Source organism: Daphnia carinata, chromosome 1 (assembly GCF_022539665.2).
Source record: "Daphnia carinata strain CSIRO-1 chromosome 1, CSIRO_AGI_Dcar_HiC_V3, whole genome shotgun sequence".
NCBI lineage: Eukaryota > Metazoa > Arthropoda > Branchiopoda > Diplostraca > Daphniidae > Daphnia > Daphnia carinata.
In genome coordinates this window covers 10,580,544-10,600,837 of record NC_081331.1, presented here as the reverse complement: position 1 = coordinate 10,600,837, position 20,294 = coordinate 10,580,544, and the positions used below count along the sequence as shown (strand labels likewise).

At 41.0% G+C, this 20,294-nt stretch overlaps 4 protein-coding genes across 5 annotated transcripts; 2 read left to right on the top strand and 2 right to left on the bottom strand.

Annotated features, from left to right (window-relative positions):
* Positions 1-749: 749 nt before the first annotated feature.
* On the bottom strand, positions 750-5,635 carry LOC130692592 (protein gustavus-like). 2 transcript variants are annotated; one of them, XM_057515740.2, is made up of 8 exons: positions 4,789-5,635; positions 2,675-2,813; positions 2,318-2,612; positions 2,088-2,252; positions 1,728-1,926; positions 1,269-1,660; positions 979-1,137; positions 750-909 (listed from the first exon to the last, which is right to left on the bottom strand). In XM_057515740.2, exons 1-8 carry the CDS (start codon positions 4,797-4,799, stop codon positions 773-775), a joined length of 1,497 nt encoding a protein of 498 aa, XP_057371723.1. In that variant the 5' UTR covers positions 4,800-5,635; the 3' UTR covers positions 750-772. The 2 variants fall into 2 exon arrangements, with proteins under 2 accessions (XP_057371723.1, XP_057371731.1); XM_057515748.2 differs by having other exon boundaries at positions 2,675-2,810.
* Positions 5,636-10,256: 4,621 nt separating this feature from the next.
* LOC130693015 (uncharacterized) lies at positions 10,257-11,367 on the top strand. Its single transcript, XM_057516117.2, has 4 exons — positions 10,257-10,486; positions 10,549-10,623; positions 10,712-10,870; positions 10,951-11,367. The coding sequence occupies exons 1-4, from the start codon at positions 10,382-10,384 to the stop codon at positions 11,116-11,118; spliced, it is 507 nt and encodes a 168-aa protein (XP_057372100.1). The 5' UTR covers positions 10,257-10,381; the 3' UTR covers positions 11,119-11,367.
* Positions 11,368-11,611: 244 nt separating this feature from the next.
* On the bottom strand, positions 11,612-14,392 carry LOC130692481 (tRNA-dihydrouridine(47) synthase [NAD(P)(+)]-like). The gene is made up of 8 exons (XM_057515599.2): positions 14,101-14,392; positions 13,315-14,029; positions 13,060-13,254; positions 12,880-12,996; positions 12,470-12,806; positions 12,281-12,388; positions 12,135-12,178; positions 11,612-12,067 (listed from the first exon to the last, which is right to left on the bottom strand). Exons 1-8 carry the CDS (start codon positions 14,223-14,225, stop codon positions 11,813-11,815), a joined length of 1,896 nt encoding a protein of 631 aa, XP_057371582.1. The 5' UTR covers positions 14,226-14,392; the 3' UTR covers positions 11,612-11,812.
* A 592-nt stretch (positions 14,393-14,984) lies between these two features.
* LOC130692967 (UPF0047 protein YjbQ-like) lies at positions 14,985-18,705 on the top strand. Its single transcript, XM_057516068.2, has 5 exons — positions 14,985-15,280; positions 15,347-15,401; positions 15,468-15,507; positions 15,605-15,646; positions 16,134-18,705. The coding sequence occupies exons 1-5, from the start codon at positions 15,085-15,087 to the stop codon at positions 16,386-16,388; spliced, it is 588 nt and encodes a 195-aa protein (XP_057372051.1). The 5' UTR covers positions 14,985-15,084; the 3' UTR covers positions 16,389-18,705.
* The last annotated feature ends 1,589 nt before the right edge of the window (positions 18,706-20,294 follow it).

The window sequence follows — 20,294 nt, the reverse complement described above, 5'->3', positions numbered from 1 at the left end:
GGCATGCCGCATAACACACATGACAACGTTATCAATTTCAATTTTTTCACGGAGAGGGCGTCAAAACCTAAACGAATTCCTTCTGGGAACAAGAAAAAAAAAAAATTTTGGTCTCGCAAACATCCACACAGACTTACACATACGTAAACAGTTTCTTTAAAAAAAAAAAAAAAAAAAGTTAAAATGAAAAAAATTAAACAGGAAAAAAATGGACTTATAGAAACAAAAAAGGAGTTGAAAACTGCAGTTGTTTTTTTTTTTTTTGAGCTCCCAGGTCCTAAATATTCCCATCCCCACACAAATTAAAAGCAAAATCATTCCAAAACGTTTCACGCATAAAGAGTCTGGCGGAAGTGTATAAGGAGGTGGGGGTTGAAAAATCAGAAATAAAAGGGAACCGACACATTATTTAAAAAAAAGGAAAAACAGGAGGGCAGACAATATTTTCATATCCACGGGGGTTGGGTGTGTATGATCAGAATGATGATGGTCAAATTTTGTTTTTTGGTTTTTTTTTTCTTCTTCGTATATAAAAACAAGATTTCGGCGAAGGAGTTTCCTTTTTATTTTTGTTATCTTTCAGGATCTATATTCCTCTGATGTGTCGAGTGAGATTGGAAATCATCGGTCATTTCAAGAGTCCAAATCAAAAAAAATGTTTCTATACTCTTGGATGGGCCTTTTTTTGTTAATCTTTTCCTAAAAAAAATTATCTTTTTTTTTGTTTTCAAAGTTGATGGACTTTTTTGTTTCATTTCTGCGCTAAGACGGATCATCGCCGGTGTTGGTAGAGTAGGTAGCTCTTGAGGGCCGGCGGTAAGTTGAGCTCGTCCAGCCTTTCAAGTCGGTGTTTCCCTACCGTTTGGCGCACCACTCGCCTACACAGATCCGTCAACGTCAACGGTTCGGCTGCAAAAATTTTGAAAATTGAATTTAAATGGTGGACGTTTAAAAATTAAAAAAGAAAGCTAAACTTACGATCAAGTCCACCAATGTATTTCATAGTGATCTCGCAATGCCCCCAGACGGCGCTGACGATCGGATAAAGCTTCTTTCCTTTGAGACCTCGGAAAGCCACGCCCAAGTACTGTCCGTCGACGACAAAGGCTAGTGTTCCTTCGTCCATGTCCAAAACGACTATTTGTTTTTTTTGTTTTTGCATATTGATTTTAGAAGGATAAAATAACAAACAGAGAAAGTTAGTTATCATGTACAAAAAAAAATATATGTAATAAAATATCATCGGTTTATCTATTAAAAATGAGTACCGTAAAACGAATCTGGAACGGTGAAATTCTCATCCGACTTGAGGATAGCTGGATACGTCGTTCCGGCTTGGTTTTTCGAGTCGTGATAGAGTTTATTCCGGCCAAGATCCCAGCCCCACGATTGGTCGTTACTTCCCACCAGACTTTGGTAACCGACCGAGTGTAGCGGAGCCGAGAGGGTGGCGACGCCGACGACAGCGTGAGTGCCGCGTTGGCGTGTCGACCAATTGAGCTCCCAGACGTGGAGACCGCGCGTGAAACCCACTCGGCCGCGAATGCAATCCGTACTCTGAGCCACTGGGTGCCGATGAAACGTCAACGGGTCCTCCTCCTTGACGAAGATGTTGAGCGACCGGTCGTCTGCGTTCCATGCATGTTTCAGCTCCACCTCCCTGGAAGAAAAAAAACAAAATATGTTCCACGACAAAACTCTTTGATAAAATATGTGAATCAAAGTACCTGGATGTGGGCGGCATGTCGAGCAGGGCTTCCAGCCGCGAAGGTTTGGTAAAATCGTGTGGCATCTCATGCCGAGAATTGGATGGTTTGGCTCCTCCAAGCGATGAGTGACTGCCTTCTCGACCGCTCAGGCCTTTAACTCCGCCAGAAACCTTCTGACCCATTGTCATCCCACGCGTCACGCGACGCCGGTCCACACCTGCAAATCAATTAATATTAAACAACATTAATTCATATCCCCCATCAACATCTTTTGTTTGTGTATCTCAGGAAAGACAAAAACAAGAAAGAAAGAAGTTTGAGGTCAGCTAAAGTCGTCAACCAAAACAAAACAAAAGAGTCCTATCAAATTATTCGTACCCGTGGGCAATGATGAGGCTCTGGTGACAGCGGCCAAGGCCAATCGGACGTTCTGTTGTTGCTGTTGTTGTTGTTGTGGTAATGGCGGTGGTGGTAATTGCTGGACCAATGGTATGCCCGTTTTGCTGGCAGCCCGCTCGCTGGGGTTGGTCAGGTAAACGACACCTGCAAAAAAAAAAAAAAAAAATGTTATGCAAGTTGACAACACATCGGAGGACGTGATAATATACCGGTGTGAGACGGATGAAGTTGTTCAAGCTGATAGTGGTGCAGCACCTGCTGCGCACGGGACCGCGTCCATGGACGCAGGGTTAAATTGGCGACCTGCTGCTGTTGCTGTTGTTGTTGAATTTGCAGCAGCTGTTGATTGCGTCGCTGCCGGTGACTGCGCAAGTAAATACGATGCTCCGTTTCAGCTGCGGATGCAGCGGCTGCTACTGCGGCTGCTGCTGCGGCTGGACTGTTGGCCGGCGTCAATAGAGGATTGCCCGCGCAGCTCAAGCAAGGCTGCTTACTGCAAGTCGCCTATTTTTTTTTTAAATTAAATCAATAAAAAAAGTATTTCAATTGTGAAGTGTTCAATTTACCTGGCAACTCCTCGTCCAAGTTATAGACACTCCACTAGAGGCAGTTGTACTGGCCGAATTGTTACTACTAGCCGTGCTACTAGCACTGCTTCCGCTCTGCTGGCCGAGGATTCCGCCCGAGCGATTACTGCGATACCTACTGGTTTGCAATGTAAACAAAATAAAATAACAAAAAAGAAAATATCATTAAAAAATTAATTCTTATTCATTTTTTTTTTTTGTTCCTCTCTCCCCAATTTTCCCAAATGGCGAACCCCTTTCGTATTTATGACCATCATCTGCTTCAAACTTGTTCCGGCTGGAACACCGGATGCGCGCAAGTTTCCCCACCAAAAAACTCCCAACGTCAAAACAACACGAGGGAAAAAAAATGGAGAAGGGGATCTCTACTAAGGTTTGACTACATTGAAAATCCATTTGAACACGTAAGGAGGCTCCTCGTTTCACAACCGGTAAAATAAAAACAAAACACATAACACAAAGATAAGATTAAAACTCATTTTTCTTTTTCAAAGGTTTATCTCTTGTGCCCAGCTGCTTTTTATTTACCCATGAGTTCCAAAAAAAAAAAAAAAAAAGGGGAACCGGCGGATAAAGAAGCCCTTTGGGTTTTGACTTTTTTTTTTTGTTAACGTGAGGCAGAACGTATTCACGCTCTCCAAAATAACCCTGTAAGGCTCGGGGCAGGGATATTTATATACACATGAAAAAAAAAGAAACAAGTTTCCCGTTTATTATTTTTTTTTTCTTCGTGACCTCTTTATAAGAACTTTTTCTTTTTTCCAGCAGATCGTTTTGCTTCTCCTTCTTTTCGAAAACCTTTAAGGTCCACCACCAAAAAATTTCTCTGTCCTCTCCTGTTTCTCTCCCTCAACAGTTCTATGCAGTGCAGGAACACAACAAAAACTTCCAACCACCAACACACACACAACATCGGGACAAAGAGACGGTAGTGCCCGAGGGGGGAGTCTGTTGGCTACTAAAGCTCCAGGTTTTTGTAAACGTGTTATCTCGCATGATATTTCCTCCATTGCGCACCAACCCAACCGATATTCTTCCTCTCTCTCATATCCCACCCTTCGTTTTTTTTTTTTATCTCCTTCGGGTGGGGTGAGGGGGTAGTGTTCGTGAGCCACAGCACGGGCCTTCCGTTGCCTGTGTGTAATATGTCGTCGTGTGTTGGACCTTTAAACTCCACCACGGGTCGAAAAATACACCCTGAATCAAGCCGAAAACACAGCTGGCCTTTCTCTCTTTCTCTTTTTTTTTTTTTACGTTTGTGTGCTCTTCATCATCATCGCCACCACCCAGGGCTGAGCAGCTGCACCAGGTTCAAGCAGCTGTTTTCAGATGGGGGAGGATAGGGGGGGGGGGGGTTCTGTCGGTCAAACCTTTTTTTTTTAAATATCATCAGATTCTTCCTAACGATTTTGAAAAAAAAAACAATCTGCCAAAAAAAAAGATGTTTTAAATTAAGTTGAAAATGCTGGTAAATGGAGGATTGACAAGCATCCAATTTCTTTCTCAATTTTCGCATATGCGCAGGGACGGGTATTTAATTAGAATATAGGGAGGAGGAGGGGGGAGGTCATTGGATTTGGGCAAGATTTCTCCTAAGAGAGGGGATAAAAATATTTTCTAGTTGTTCCCTTCCCCCTCTACTCTTCACGCTATAAGCTCTCCCTCGCCCCTCTCGTCTGGGAAGCATTGAGCAGTGCGCTGCGTGCGCCATATCGATTGAGAAAACGGAAAAAAAAGTATGGTGAAAGAGGAAGTGGAGTAGAAGGAGGGAGGAAAATGTGCGTGTGTGTGTGTGTCTAGGGCTAAAATAGGGAAAATGAGTGTGGAGTCGACTCCGGGAGTCGGCTCTGCACACACACACACACAAAAGTCGATGGCGAATCAATACTTGATCGCGCGGACACACACAGACAGGCCGAAGGGTAGTAAAAAAAACAAAAAACTATTCCCTTTCTCCTTAACACACACAGCCATCTTGCAGGATTCTTCTAGCCAACTTCCGCTCCAACACTCAAAACGGAGGAGAAGCCACGCAAGAAAGGTCCCCAACAACTAAAGGCAAAGAAAGAAGAAATAGCGGCCTGTCTGCTTACCTCGTCTCCATTGTTTGTTCCCACAGCGGAAATGATTACACAACGGGACACATACACACACGCGACACAAAGAAACGTTGACGCGTTTCACGCAGTTATCTGATATATTTTTCAGTAAAGTATATATCTGTAGCTCGGAGGGAGATACACACACACACACACACACACACTTGTGTAACTGTTGTGCTGTTTTATTTTGGCTCAAACGGAAAAATTAAAAATCTACGACTCTATTCAACATCGAATGCACTTGACGACGAGAGAGAGACCGACACGGTCAGAGCTGGTTTCCACTAGAATAGTTTTTTTTCGAAAAATAAAAGTTAAGAAAGAGAATTGAGGGAAGAAAAAAAATCTTTTCTCTTTCGAATTTACACTAGAAAGCGCGCTTTTTTTTTTGTTGTTGTTTCTTCTGTCGTTTTCACTTTCCATGAATTTGAGAGTGTAAAAAAGGTCACTTTCTAACTCTCTTTGGCTCTCCCAAAACGTATCGGCAACCAACCGTACCGACAACTTGCAAACAATCGTCCAAAACGGACTAACACAAACTATACTTCTCTCTCTCTCTCTCTCTTTCTGTCTATCCTAGATCGGAATCAGAGGCCACCAACACCACCACACAAACGTCCGTACGGATGGACGGAAACATCACCATGGAGACCACAATGGAAACAAGTTTTCCAGGCTGAACAACACTGTAGCTCCTGCACTGTTGTCCTTGACACGATCGTTTGTTAAGCTTTCCCGAGTGGAATACAATTTCAACGCAGAAGGGAAAAAAAAAATATATAGAATTTTTATATTATTTTTCTCCCTTATTCTGCCCGTCGAAACAACACCCATCAACCCTCTAGGCAGGTTGGCAGCCGACTGGCTGGTTTCGGTGGAAATGGCCGCCCCTACACCCGAACGCCCCTCACGGTCTCTCCCTTTTCCAACTCTCTCTCTTCCCCTACGGGAACTATTACACCCAAACTCCACCTCCTACCTCCTGTTTTTTTCCCCTTGCCTTTCCGTCGAAAACCCATTTTTGTACAAGTTTTCTTTGATAAATTTCTGTTTTTAAAAAAAATATATAAATAAAACATGAAAATGCCTTCGGCCGATAGATGGCGCGCCTATCGGTCCGTTTAAATGGCCAGACAGTGAAAATTTATTAAAAGGGTCTGTTCTCCCTCTTGTTTCGAACGAAACAAAGTCCTCTCCCCCCATTGATTCAGACCTTTCGGGGGTGGAGTGGAGGACGCATGGGTAGTAAGTCCGTGCTGATGACGACGATCGATCGTGTCGTCACACAATGCGAGGTTTTGGGTGGGGTATGTTAAAACTCGAGCGGATCGAACTAAGATGGAACGATAACATACAAGGGGGTGCACAGTCACACAGACTCGGGTAGCTGTGGATCAATAAAAGCGTCGGTAGGAGGGCAGTCGCAAGGATGACAGTGCACAATAAAGAATAAAACCCTTTTCCCTTAAAAATAAATTCTGCAATTTACAATTTTCCCCTGTAAAAAAAGAAAAAATCGAACTCGAATTCATCCCTCACTTTTGTACAAAATGCCCGAAGGTTTGCTCATCCAAGAAAAACGGCCCATACTCCGGATGTTCCCGTCTACAATGTCGTACGAACCAGTGCAGTTACGAAACGCGAGATGTAAAGGCCCATAACCACATTTTTTTTCTGTTAGTCTCCCAACACCTTTTCTCTCTCAGCTGTCAGACCGCTTTAAAGAAAAAAAGTCGAAATTATTATTGTTATAAAAAAAAAGCTAAAATGCATTTTCCTCGATATTTAATACCCCCTACTCCCACCCTCTCTCTCTCTCACGAGGGGTGAAAAACAAAAAATGTCGGGACCCGGAGTATGGTGTTTGTGTGTGTTACATAGCCTCGAGCTAGGATCAATATGCTGCTGTAGCTCACACACACACACACACACACACACACACACAGTGCAATGGTCTCACGGAGAGTTTCGGTGGGGGCGCATATCTATTTTGTGCGGGGGGTAAGAAATCGAAGAATAACAAAGACATTTTAACAGAAAAAAACGCCCTCCAACTAATATTTAAACTTTTACGGTATTTTGTTCATAAAAAAAAAAGAGAGTAGCTAGAAAATCTACCTGATGTAAAATAGACAAGAAAAACGAAAATAAAACCGGAATATTTTAACGAAAAATATTCTCTCGCAACAAAACAAAGCAGCTCGAAATTCCAAAAGCGAACCATTTTTGCTACTCTCCGTTCTTTTTAATCTTGAAAAGCAAGTTTGTGAGTGTGTGTTTTTTTTATTATTAAGAAAAAGAAGAATCCGGTTTTGGGGATTCCTTTTTAATGAGTCTCCAAAGTTTCTTGTTTTTCCTTTCCTTTTCAGTGATTGGCATTTCGTTTTTCAAAACCGAAAAAAGAATGAATACACGCGTACGAACAAAAGAAAAACGAAAAGGTGTTTGTTTCAAACGTTGACCCCACGAGTAGGACAATATTATTATCTTTCTCTGCAGTGCTGTTGATTTAGCTGTCGACAGGAGAAGAAAGAATTTGTTTGAGAGAAGGGGAAAAAAAAAGGTTGTTTTCATTTTCGGAAAAAGCAAAATTGGAGCAGATTTGACAAAGCAGTCAGTTGAAAACCCCCATCTCACAATGCTGAGACATGTGTGTGCACTGACGGTACAAATGGTACGAGGCCAGCAGATGTGTCACGTTTTTGTTTTGTTTAGAGAAGAAACGGGGGCGAATGACCCTTAAAGGCTAAGACCAAGCAGTAACCTTCACGCTCACTAGATGGCCATAGGCACCAGCCTTCAAAATATGAAAACCCCAAAACAACCATGAAACTCCTACTCTAATGCAATAATCATAGAAAATGTGAAAAGAAGGGGAGGGAGGACGAGGGGAAAATGCCGGGAACGGGCACAATGGGAAAACAACCGGTAAATATCGTCGCCTTTATAACCAAATTCGACGATTGGTGAGTAACGATAAAAAAAAATAGCCAAATACGCCAAAACGGGTCAAAGTCACCATCGAGATCAGAAAAAAACAAAAAAAAACATAGACATTCTCCAGTTTTGGTCGAATACCAGTTTTGAGTTTAATTGATGAAGGACGAGAACAACAACCGTCAAGGTTACAGTGCGATCGCCAGAGAGGAAATGAAAAGTGAAATATAAAACAACTTGAGAACTGAATTTGAGAATCGCCTCCCCAAGTTTGTTCTTTGCTCGAGTGCTCTTGGAATCTAAAAAAGCGAAAAATGAGAGGAAAACGAAAAAAAAAAAAAAAAAGGCCAGGAAAACTTCCAAAAAACCCTGAGGCACCTTTCAACCAATAAACCAACATGGCTGCTGCTGCTTCGCCGAGTTTTTCAAAGTGTGTGTGTGTGTGTATGCGGGGAGTTTATGTCGAAAGCAACCAACTCTCTTGTGATTTCCTATTTTTGAATGCACTGACACACACACACCCAAAATTTCCACTGCCAACACCAAAATCCTTTTCCATCCAAACGTTTCAAGACGTTGTCTCAACCGGAACAAGTCACAACATAATGACATGCTTTCCAAACATATTTCAATGCTCTTAGCAAATGATTTTCACAATCCTCTCTGAGGAATGTTTTACGTAATAAATAACAATAAGGGGAAGTTAGAAAGAGATGATAATTATACCAAACAAAGGCCTTCCACGTCAAAACACACGGTCGAAACACAAGGTGATAGAAAGGCCAAATCCGGTAGAATGCCAAAATTGCTGGAACCAGAGACAGCAGCTGGCTTTATCGACACTTTTTTTCCCGTAAAAAAAGGGGAACAAATAAAGCTATCTCGAAACACAACACACGTTCGTAGTTCGTCGTGTGGGGCGTTCAATGTACACTCACAAGACACTAACAACACACGGGCCCCACGAAGATGCAGACACAACACAACTAGAAGGCACGTCCGAACTTGTCGTCATCGACAGCACGACAAACCAATACTTCTTAAAACAACAACATGATTTGAGTCGGTCATATTTGGTGAACTTACCTCAAGGGCGGAGTGAAGTCCTCTACTTTTTATTCCGTCTCCTTCCTCCTTTCCTCCACCAACTAACCAGGGACACACACCAGCACTATAGTGAATGTTGCTGACTGGCCCCAGCACAAATTCTCTTTCGACCATGAACACACTCATACACACAAGAGGAAGGCAAAGATGGGAGGAGGGAAGCTTTGTCGTAAACGCCATCTGTTGGCCGTTGGAGTAACGTCACACACAACAGCTTTTCGCGGCTTTTTTTGGAAACGAGTTCAAGCGAACTACCTCAGACAATGCAAATACACCAACCAATAACAAATTAATAATATAAAATTGTACTGGGAGCGATGAGCACTATGCGCCCATGTGATAGACAGTCCAAAACTCCTTACTGATCACGTTTACAAATGCCAATATTGAAATAAACTGTTCAGGTAGTGGGTCATACGTGACATTTATCGCCGCATGAAAAACACCGATACATATGGAAGCAGAAGCGGTGTCAAGGGAACGTGATCAGGTTGTTGTCATCTTTATCACCTCGTGGGAAACAACCTATACGGGCTAAGATAAGTTTGGAAATTGGGGGATCTCAACAGGGTTTTCCCCATCTCGTGATTTTAAAGTTTACCTTAATTATCACGTTATTGAACTAGGAAATTCCCTCTGCACCTACATCATTATTCATTTTCAATATTTATTCTAGTTACAGGGATTAGGCAAACTAGAATGAACTGGTACAGATTACCACGACGGCTCAATGAAATCTTAAATTGACGTACCATGTCACTATCCAGTGTTAATCGTATTTACAACGCTTTTGCATCATCGTTGATAACAACTTTCTTTCTTGTTTGTGTGGGTTGTTTTTTGTTTGCATAAGCGAATAAGCAGTGTTAAAATAAAATGTTATCGATAAAAATAAACTACTAGTATCCTGGTTTTAACTCGATCTAGTTCGATTTTGGGACATGATTAAGTTTACTGAAGACTAGACGAAAAACAGGTGCAACGGTCACGGTATTGAGTACAGTTGTTGATGAGAACGTGATTACGTAACGCCACGATGAACGTCTAATCGTGGCGGGGAAATTAAACCCGAATGCACGGTGAGCATACACAGTTGACGTCACGAGATTCTTGACTTAATCCGACAATTAATTGCTTGATTTCCCATTTCCGGTTGGGATTAAAAATAAAGACGTAGGGTTTAAACTACCGAAGTCCACTCAGTTGAACTGGATGGCAATCACGTGGACAACAGGCTGAAAGTCTAATTTCCGAAATCGGTGTTGTTGTCAGTAGTGATGGCGGGCAGATGAGATATTAGATAAATAATCAACCTACACGAAGTTTCCAGTTTCTCCACCTCGTTGCCCCACCCACTAGTTTTGTCGGGCAAAATTGCAGCTTGCCCACACGCACATAAGTTGAGAGGTCGTGAATACTAGCGTTGGAAATTCCCACCACACTCGTTCAAACAATGACGGAAAACTCGGGGCGTCACACTACAGCAGCAGGGTATATATGATTGGATTCGTCTCTAAAAGGCAGTGAATAGTTGAAACAAATGTCAGTGGCAGTCATGGCTTCAACCGTTCCCAAAATTGCCTTTGTCGCCTTTTTGATTTTCGTCCAGTGGATTTACCGTCCCGTTAATGCCTTCCCGTTTCGGGTAAGTGAACACAGCATCTCCTATAACAAACAAACATTTATTCATTTCAAATTATGTTATAGAAGAACGAAGCGTACGGAGAACACGCCATCCGCAACTGGCGAACATCTTCGTCGCGAGATCGTGAATCATTGCCGGTACTTTTTGATTTTAGAAATCCTTTCCATCGTAGATTACCTAACAAAAACGTTGTTTTTTTTATAATATTGGGCGGAACCATCAAAGGACTATCAGCCGCTCTGTCAATCTGTCAATCACAGAGTAGACCTTCAGAAGGATTCAGACGAACAAGAATACGAATTTCGTCCTCCGTTTTACCATTCGATCGAGTGCAAACATACTGCCGACAAGCTTCATCACCGCGGGCATCACGATGGCTCACAGGTATTTTCAGTGCTCATTTGATTTTTAATCAAAATTTTCCACTGCAAATCGTTACATGTTCTAATAAAATCATTTTACAGATGTGCCTGAAATCAGGTTTGGCTTGCGTCCAACGCACTAAAACGATTCAAATAGCCAAAAGAAAAATTGGAACAACTTGCTGGACTTTATTTACCAAGGAAGTTCATTCCGGATGTGAGTGCATGTGGCCTGTTCATTCCAACGGCGATTCCAAATACTTCACCTGAGTTGACCCACATGAATCCACTCACGGTTATTCGTCAAATCCGTTCTACGTCGATCCCAGATCACGTCGATTTGGTGTCCAGTATTCCGAATCATCCGCTCATTGTTTCGTTTGCCTTTTTAATTGTTCTAATTTGTCTATGTCTTTTTGCTTCGGTCTTCGAAAGTTTCACAGAACTCAACTAAAAACTGTGCAAACATTCGCGATCTCAAGTGCTCTTTTGAGTTAAATAAATGAATTTTATGACTTATGTGCTCACCTTCTTAGTTTAGCCTAGAAGTATTAAAAAAAAAAAAAAAAAAGTCCATTCCGATCTCCGTACGACACGACGGGCAACATAACGATTTTTGAAATAACGCGTATTACTTTTTCGTAATGTAAAAGTGCCGAAAGGCCAAGGAGGTTGCCATTTAAATACGGAACATCTCGTGCAATCTGCCAATAAAATTCCGTCTAAAGGCTATTACTCCATACGTCAGTTGTTTCTTTTGGCCTTTTTTTATTATTATTATTTTATTGGTGTCACTTATGAGATTTATGGAAGGATTAGGATAAAGGCCATGGCTGCGGTGTCGTGCAATAAGATGGCTGAAATCCGGTAATGGCTGGTACTGGCTGGTTTTTTTATTCCTCGTTAGTACTTGCCTCGACTAGCAATAATGCATTCCGAGTGGATACCGACTGTCCATGTTTGCTCACTTCCATGAATTGGCTTTATGTTTGGGCAGGAATTGGAACCCGTCGGGTGCGGGACCAAGGAACATTTCGCAAATCCGAACCCAATCGCCAGCGTTGGGCGAGCCTAACAGCGTTTCGAGGTCGTCACGACCTCGGAAAGGTGGTGGACGTAGATTCATTTTCTGAGGTGGCCTTTCAAGTAAACCAACGGGCACATAACGATGGGCAAATGATTGCCACTCGAGAAGGAACCGACGCGTCCTCTCAACACCCTACGCCAAGTAATTAAAGCGTTAGAATAGTCGCAATACATATTTTTCAGAAGTTGTTTGGAATTACCTGTGAATCGGATCCCCAATGTTCAAGTCCAAAATTGCAGAAATCTGTTTTTTAAGGAATGAAACGAAATCGAAAATCAACATAATATAGAATTGCGGTGGTAATTCATCCCAATAAGAACGCATTAAAAAAACTATTACGTGTACCTTTCATATACTGAAATCGTTCGCTAGAGCTAATATCCCAATGTCTTCGCTCCTTGATCTCGGTGAAAATCCACGGTTTGATCAACGCCCCACGAGCAATCATTACGCCTGTACGAAGAATGCGTCGTCAACCACCAATGAGCATTATAGGGAGATAATGTAGAGGGGTCTTATCACGCGACTATTTACCTGCAACACCGCTCTGTTCCACTACTCTTTCGTAGTCTTCATAGGACATTAAATCGCCGTTTCCAAATATGGGCATGGGGTCTGCAGCTTTGACGCAATTCCGGACGTAATCCCAGTCGGCCAGACGGGTGTACCGTTGCTCGCGAGACCTTCCGTGCACAGTACACATAGAGACTCCCCAATCTCGGCATTTTTCTACCAACTGATGGGCGATTGGATGGTCTGTATAAACGCCCATACGCATTTTTACAGTGAAAGGAATTTTAAGTAGTTGCGACATGGTTTTTATCGAGGATTCCAATGGCCCACGTCTACGCATTAGGCCACTGCCTGCACCCTATTTTTTGCCAAAGAAATGTCTATATCATTTGTTTAATTAACGAAAAAAAGAAGGGTCGTTGCTGAGGTACCTTTTGGTAAACCATGTCAATTGGGCAGCCAAGATTGAGGTCAATGAAATCAACTTCGGTGTTCTCTTCGAGTAGTTGGCTACATTTACCAAGAATATAGGGATTTGCGCCACAGATCTAATAAAGCGATAATCGACAAATAGAAATTAAGTGAAGAAATTAAAATGTAAAATAAGGTACCTGAACTCCAAAAAGGTCCTCCGACTTGTGTTTGCGCACCAGAGCCCATTCTTGTTGGCCACCTCCGACCAGAGACTCTGCCATGGCCATTTCGCCACAAGTAATATCAGCTCCAAGCTTTTTACATAATCTTCTAAAAGGTAAATTTCCCACTGTAGTCAAGGGCGCCAAGTACAACTTGCCCTTCCAGTCAATCTATTGGAAATGTTCAATATAACTGATGTTGCCATTCATTAGATAATATATATAGAATACCTTTTTCTTCTCATCAGGTTTCAAACGGATCATATCTTCATCAGTAATTGGTCCTATTTCTACTTTTGTTTTCTTTGCAGCTGGCTCTTCATGTACAAGTTCTGCTTCTGCTTTGTCAACTATTCCTTTTCCATTTTCAGTGACTTCTTCCTTACATTGGTTCTTGTTGTTCTTCTTTACAATGTTCTCTGCTTTTTTAAAGTTATATGTTTTCTTCCTCAGAGACTTTTGGAGATCCTTTGATAAGAAATTGTAGTACTCTGAACCAGGAGAGGTTGGATTAGGGTTCTTCTTATTTCTTCCTTCAGGTGTTACATGTTCTTCACCAAAAAGACAGCTGATGCCCCTTGAACATCTACCACTATTTTGGTAATTTGGGCATCCTCCAGGTAATAAATCAGGCTTTCTTTCTTTCATATACTCTACAATATCATGCCTATAACGACAATTGGGATTGTAAGGGCAAGCTGATGGCTCTTCATCCACAGCCACATCTACTAAGGATGGGCATATTCTATCAGTAATATCAAATTTCATTGGAGGTGGACGATTTTTGTTCTGGCCCTTTAATTTGACTGACATAGATTTCAAATCTCCTTTTTGGATTGCGTCAGCTACATTTTCATTAGACTTTTCTGAGCCATCAATCAATACACGATCCTTTTCAGACAGTAATTCTGTACACAATACTCGTTCTCTGATGCTCAGCAAATACCTGAAAGTATGTTTACAATCATCGTCACATATACAATCACTTTATTATGAACTTTGTAAATTTATTCATACTCTTTTTTTATTTCAAGCTCATTTGGATCCATTTCTCTTTCTTTCTTGACATTCAGCTCACTATTACCAATTTCATTTTCTTTTTTTATTGTGTCACTTTCTGCTTGATTGATTTCTTTTTCCATTTGATTTTCTTTTTCTTTACTTTATTATTCTCACGATTAGAAAACAATCAATTATTCTAGTATAATTTTAACTTGGTCACCTAGGATAAGAACCACGTGTAACACGGGAAACTGTAGTGTGTTACGGAAAAAACAGCATGTCGCAAAATTACTGCGGAAATACAGAAAATCGAAAACCTCACAGTCTGTGCTAAACAGTATCGTTGGAACGAAGGTTACAGCCTGTACCGTCAGGGCGGGATTTTGCTGCCATGGTTGCTAAGCTCATAATCTGCTTTTATCACATTTGCGAAATATATTTATACCAATCAGAATAAATTATTAAATTTTTTTTAGCTACTTGCGCAACGCCACGGAATTTTTAAACAACATAAAATGAGAAGTGAATTAATCGAAAATTTCTTTTCTCGTCTAGAAGGAGCCATCTAGCCGCAGTAATATTGAATCGGGTGAACTGTCGTGAGCAGAGCCAGAACTGGGAAGCAAAAGTGTAGTAATGGCGGTGGAATACTAAATTTCGTGGAAGTATTTGGTATTGTAGTAGTAAATATCACGTAAATTGAAAATGAATTGGATCATTTTGTGCTGGAAAAGGAATAAGGGGTGATCAACATTTATGATGCCTACATCTTTCTATTACCCAATGAAGAAAGATGCCATTCATACGTGCAAAATGGGATAGTTTACCGAGTGACTGCTGGACCCATCAACGTTCAGTGTGCGCCTTCGCCGTCGTTGCAAAGTGAGAAAAAGAGTGTAGAAATTAGGGATTGAATTCCAACCCTATAATGAATGTGGTACAAAAAGTGGTGTGCCTGAAATTGAACTGACGTAGAGCCAACACGAGACTGCTTTTCAAATGAGTTGTGAACTCAATACTGGAGGTGGACCCGGATCCAGCCGTAGTTCCAGCGGTATCCAAATAGGCTCTGCCTGGTTTCAGAGAAGGATCAATCTTAGACCCCAGCATCGTGGGGTCCACCTAGTCACAGAGGAAGTGCTGCGACTCATACCTGAAATCTCACAGTTTTCTGTGGGACTCGCTCACTTTCAAAGTATATTTTTATACATGTTTGACCAATACGCAAGCAATATTTATTGATTGTTTTTCCCCTTCTCAGTACTTCACACATCAGCTAGTTTAGCATTAAATGAAAGTTGGGATCCAGATGTCAGGTAAACCCCAGCATTGTGTCATTTATCGTTTTATCACTCATTAAGAATTTTTTATGATTTTTCCAGGGATGATATGGAAATGATGTTGAATCGAATTATCCCTGAGGTGGGAAAATTTCCAAAATGTTCATTTTCATTCAAAAACTTATAAGAAATCTTTTTTTTTTTATTTTCTCCTTGTATATTTTTCCCCTTGTGAACAGGGCTTGCCATACAGGCATTCATGTGAAGGCCCGGACGATATGGTGGGTACTTTTTCAAGTCTAATTAGTTAGAAAGTTGAACTTGAATTTTTTATTATGGTTATTCAATGTCAAATTTGATGTGGCTTGAAGACTAGATTAGTTTTCCATATTCAGATTTTATTATTAGACTTACAAAGACGTAGATTTAGCAGCTTTTAGTAGAATCACCGTAACTCAATGTGTTTTTTCTTTCTGTTTTTTGTTGCCTTTCTACCGCCTCTCCTCACTGCCCTTTTTCTTTTCATTCTGTTTTCCTTGTTTGGTTTTTTTATTTATTATTTATTTTTTTTTTCGAATCCTTTTTTAACTTTACGATCGTTGAAAACCCCATCACTCCACCCCTCTCCCCACTGACACGCGCGGATATCTCCTCGACCGGAATTCCGGATTGTCATCGGATTTTTTGCTACGTCCATCCGCACGCCCTAAAACGATCGTAAAACAATCAACACGTGATGATGACAATGCGGATATTGGATGAAAACAGCCCGCCCACGTCAAAGCTTGCTTCCTGGGATCGTCGTTGACGTTGCCGATCAGCGACGGCCGTTTGGCGCTGGGCACCTGGCAAGGCATCTGGCTTTGCGAGCATCGAAACCAGGCCGGATCGCGCAAGCTGATGGTCACCTTGCAGGGATGTCTCCGACCCGACACCAGCCTGGGCTCCTCCGGCGGAATGCGGAACTCACGCAGTCCAGCTCATCCAGGCGCGGATTCACCTCTGGCCTCCACTTCTAGCTAACCTTCTCCGGCTTTAAAAAACAAACAAACAACAAAACTATGATGATCCACACGCAGCATTCGCCTATCCCCTCCTCTCTTATCTTTATTTTTCTTTATTTTATGTTTTTCTTTTCTTTTCTTTCATTCTTTCCACTCGGTCTCTAAATTAAAAGTTCGTACACTGGAATTCCCGATTTGCCCGACTCTTCCTTTTCGTTATCTCTCGTCCAGTTCTATTCGCATCCTGCGTGCTCTTGTCTACCGACTTCGACAGGTTGACGAGGTCTTCTTTCTTCTCCTTTTTCTTTTCGTTTCGTCTATTCCCTCCACGTCCACACACTGAGTTCGATAAAAGCGGGATTCCGGAAGGAGTTGGGATTCACCAGACAGTGAAATGGGAGGGGAAAGAGTTGCTCTTACGACTTACTGTTTTAAAACAAACGAAAAAGTAGCCAATAACTTGAGAGCCGCTGGACGGAATATTCTCTCCACTGCCTTCTGAAGCAACAATAAAAAAAGGGCAGTCGAAAGCAACATTTTTTGTTTTCCCCTTCTTTCCAAAGTCACTCCGCCATCGTTTTGTTTTCTATTCGTTTTTGTTCTCCCATTTTGATTGGCCGGGTTGGCTATTGCTCGTCACTATGCAGCGTTTCCCTTCGGGGTGTGAGGAGAGATCTTGGGGTTTCCGTCAGAGAAGATTTCGAATAAATTAAGATAAACGGAAACACACACACTTCTGAAGCAACATAAAATCACAGTTCTGAGTAAAACTCACTGAAAGACACATGGTATAGGTTTTAAAGACCTTGGTAGTACACAAGTCAAAAATAAAAAAGAAATAAAAAAAATATGTTAATCAAGAAAAGCCCCTAGTTTTTTTTGGATGGGGTTCCGTTGAGCTGTAGGGAAAAAAAGAATTTTTGCTCCTATTTCTTTATTTTGTTATCGTAGTGGCGGTGTGTGTTCCACCAAGTCCATTAGCATCCTCCGTAGAATGAATGGTGGCATTTTTTTTGTGATTTTTTTTTTCCTTTACCTTTCCCACTACATTACCTATTACTGTAATTCCCATCCGCTCCATTCTCGTTTCATCGTGGCATCCTCCCCACAATCATTTTTGCTCACTTGCAATAACTTTCAACTCCCCACTTAAACTCCTTTCCCCGCGGTCTTACGGGTTCGTTCACACACACACACACATAAACACACACTAATCGGGATGGTGACTCCATTTTTCATTCGACGTCATTGCGAAATATTTCAGACCTTTTTCCTTCGCCAGCCATTGATTCTCTGCACTCGAGTGCTCTATCAATTTCTTTTTGCGGGGGTGGGCAGGTATGCACGTTTCTGCGACCCACAACGATTTTTTTTTCTTTTGGTTTCAATTGCAGATTTTAGGGTTTAGCCCTCCGATGATTATCTCCTTTCCCTAATTTTCATTTGATTCGTTTTATTTGTAGTAATTCATGATGCCCAAAACGATTTTTTTTTGCCTCTTCCTCCTCACTCGCGTGTTATTGTATGGCTCAGTAGCTTCCCGCCTCTCTCGATCGAGGTTGAGAGTTTTAAGAAACACCTGAAATGATGACGAAACGAAAAGATAGTGAACTCGGGAAAAAAAAAACATTATTAAAAGAGGAATGTATCTCGTTTATAGTCATAGTTGAAAACGTAGAGACACAAAAGAGCCATAGAGAGTCTATAAAGAAGTCGTACTCTGCGTGCGTGTGTGTGTGTGTGTGTGTTACGTGTGTAGAAAATCAGACAGAAGGAGTTGACAAGAATTTTTTTTTTTTTTTTGGTTTTCGTTCTTTCTTTCTTTTTAAGTTTTGTTGAAATATTTTGTGTAGAAATAGTTTTCTTCGTCTTGGAACTGTGTGTGTGTGTCAGACGGTTTAGAAGAAATTGTAAAAGAATTGATGCTTTTTCTCCCTTTTTGAATTGTGTTCACGATTTGCAATTCTGTTTTGGGTTTTGTATTCAAAATTAGATATTTCGATTTGAATGGAAGTGGCAGATTGAGACATACACACCACACATCATCGTTAGTGGCTGTCGATAGTGTAAACGAATTCGAATGATGTTTATGTTGACCTTCTTTTTTCCTCCCTATGTAATAATAATACTAGTTTCTTCCTCTTTGTTTTTTTTGTGTGTGTTTGGGGATTGTTGAATTGCTCCTTCTAGCCCGACACCCACTCGCCTCCTGATCCCTACTCTCTCTATCTCTCTCTCTCCCTCTTTATTCGTCTATTTTGTCCACCCACAATAAACATAAAGCCCTCCTATTTGGCGTTTGTGATGCATTATTATTAATAGACGCAGCCGTTGCGGTTGCCGTCTGCTTATGTTTTTTATTCTAATATTATCAAAATAGATGCAAACATTCTCAATTCATTATTATTAGGAATCGATAAGGAAAATATCGACCGGCCACAGTTGACTTTTCATAGCGCCAGTGGTGTCGTCGTTGTCTCATCGTCATATTATGATTGTTATAATTCTCCTTTTTCATCGTCATCGTCATTTCTGTTTCATTTTGGCCCACGAGTTGTTCATCTTTTTTATCGGAGGGAAGCATAAGCCTTTCGTCCTTTCGTTTCCCTTAGCAGCTCGTGTCTCTCAATTGGCTGTTTCTTTTTTTTTTCTTCCTATTTCATTATTGTAAAAAAAAAAAAAACTTTTTAAACACGAAATAGTCACACATTTTACTGCGACACCCCACACACATACACACACACAAAACGAAAATTCTTTCAATCATCACCTTGTTCTTATTTCTCCATTTATGATTGGCTTCCTTTCGTGTCGTTACTTCTCTCGATGGTCCTGAAATTTCACACACACACATACACATTCTTGTTTTCTTCTTCTACACGAGTTGAAAGTCCATCAATAATGACAGCAAAGCGACAAGAAAAAAGTTATAAAAATCCCGCATTTGTGTTTCATTTCCCAGTTTGGTGCTGGCGGGTAACGCGCAATCGTTTGAAAAAATTTTTAACTGGGAGGAATAATGACGAAAACCAACAGTATAAAAATAATAATAAAATTTCCATGAGTTTTAGACTCCCCCATTTTCTTTTTCGATTATTTGTTGTTGTTGTCTTGAGTCAATAATATTGTCTCCCGAGGATGACGTGAAGCACCTGTTTGAGGTTGTGGAAGGGTGGGCTGTTTGTTTTGATTGTTGAATTTTTTTTTTCTTGCTCTTTTTTGGATCTCCAATCGCTGCCATTCCTTTAGAAATGAGGAGGCAAAAACTTAAATCAATTCCCTTTTGTCTCTTTTTATTCATTGACTGCCAGGCGCGAAAGAAAAACATTGATGAGAATAAAATTTGGGAAAAATCTCAATGCCACTTTTGTGAGTTTTTCCTTTTTTTCTTTTTTGAAAAAAACCTTTCTGTTCATTTCGGGAGTGAAACAAATTGCTGTTTGTTTGAACGATTGTGTCATCATTTGTTTTCGTACACAAACAAAAAGGAAAGCCAAAATCACCCGAAGAACTTTATTTCTCTGTCAACCCTCTCTCTAGAAAGAAAAGCAAGTAGAAAGGGAATTTAAATTGAATTTGCCGTGCTGACTGTTCTGCATACTTTTTTTCGCCCTCGATCGATCCACACACTTTCCTTTTTTATCTTTTCACCACGAGCTTTATCACAAATCAACTTTGTACATTTATACGCAACGCAGTCTTTGGGCTTCCTTGTGTGTTGGTCTATTTAGAAAATCTTTTTGGGTTTCCAACAATCACGCACACACACAGTGAAGCTAACGTTTAAACGAATCGTCGAGGTTATTTATTGTTCCTAATGTTTTGCGTGTCATTAAACATTTTTTCTTTCGTCGCAAAGCGGAAGCCTCCATTTTGAAATCCCGCATTGCCATTCCCAAGATTCCGCTAAGGAGTGTTTTTCGTT

What these genes read in the sequence shown, in the direction of transcription:
- LOC130692592 (XM_057515740.2), bottom strand. An exon ending in CTTGGACGAGGAGTTGCCAG is followed by an intron (nt 2,613 to 2,674) that starts GTAAATTGAACA and finishes AAAAAAAAATAG; the next exon opens with GCGACTTGCAGTAAGCAGCC. An exon ending in AGCCTCATCATTGCCCACGG is followed by an intron (nt 1,927 to 2,087) that starts GTACGAATAATT and finishes ATTGATTTGCAG; the next exon opens with GTGTGGACCGGCGTCGCGTG.
- LOC130693015 (XM_057516117.2), top strand. Translation starts at nt 10,382, where the DNA reads ATGTCAGTGGCAGTCATGGCTTCAACCGTTCCCAAAATTGCCTTTGTC. An exon ending in TTAATGCCTTCCCGTTTCGG is followed by an intron (nt 10,487 to 10,548) that starts GTAAGTGAACAC and finishes ATTATGTTATAG; the next exon opens with AAGAACGAAGCGTACGGAGA. An exon ending in GGCATCACGATGGCTCACAG is followed by an intron (nt 10,871 to 10,950) that starts GTATTTTCAGTG and finishes ATCATTTTACAG; the next exon opens with ATGTGCCTGAAATCAGGTTT.
- LOC130692481 (XM_057515599.2), bottom strand. Translation starts at nt 14,225, where the DNA reads ATGGAAAAAGAAATCAATCAAGCAGAAAGTGACACAATAAAAAAAGAA. An exon ending in AGGACCTTTTTGGAGTTCAG is followed by an intron (nt 12,997 to 13,059) that starts GTACCTTATTTT and finishes TCGCTTTATTAG; the next exon opens with ATCTGTGGCGCAAATCCCTA. An exon ending in GGAACAGAGCGGTGTTGCAG is followed by an intron (nt 12,389 to 12,469) that starts GTAAATAGTCGC and finishes TTCTTCGTACAG; the next exon opens with GCGTAATGATTGCTCGTGGG.
- LOC130692967 (XM_057516068.2), top strand. Translation starts at nt 15,085, where the DNA reads ATGAGTTGTGAACTCAATACTGGAGGTGGACCCGGATCCAGCCGTAGT. An exon ending in AGTTGGGATCCAGATGTCAG is followed by an intron (nt 15,402 to 15,467) that starts GTAAACCCCAGC and finishes TGATTTTTCCAG; the next exon opens with GGATGATATGGAAATGATGT. An exon ending in GTGAAGGCCCGGACGATATG is followed by an intron (nt 15,647 to 16,133) that starts GTGGGTACTTTT and finishes GGATGAAAACAG; the next exon opens with CCCGCCCACGTCAAAGCTTG.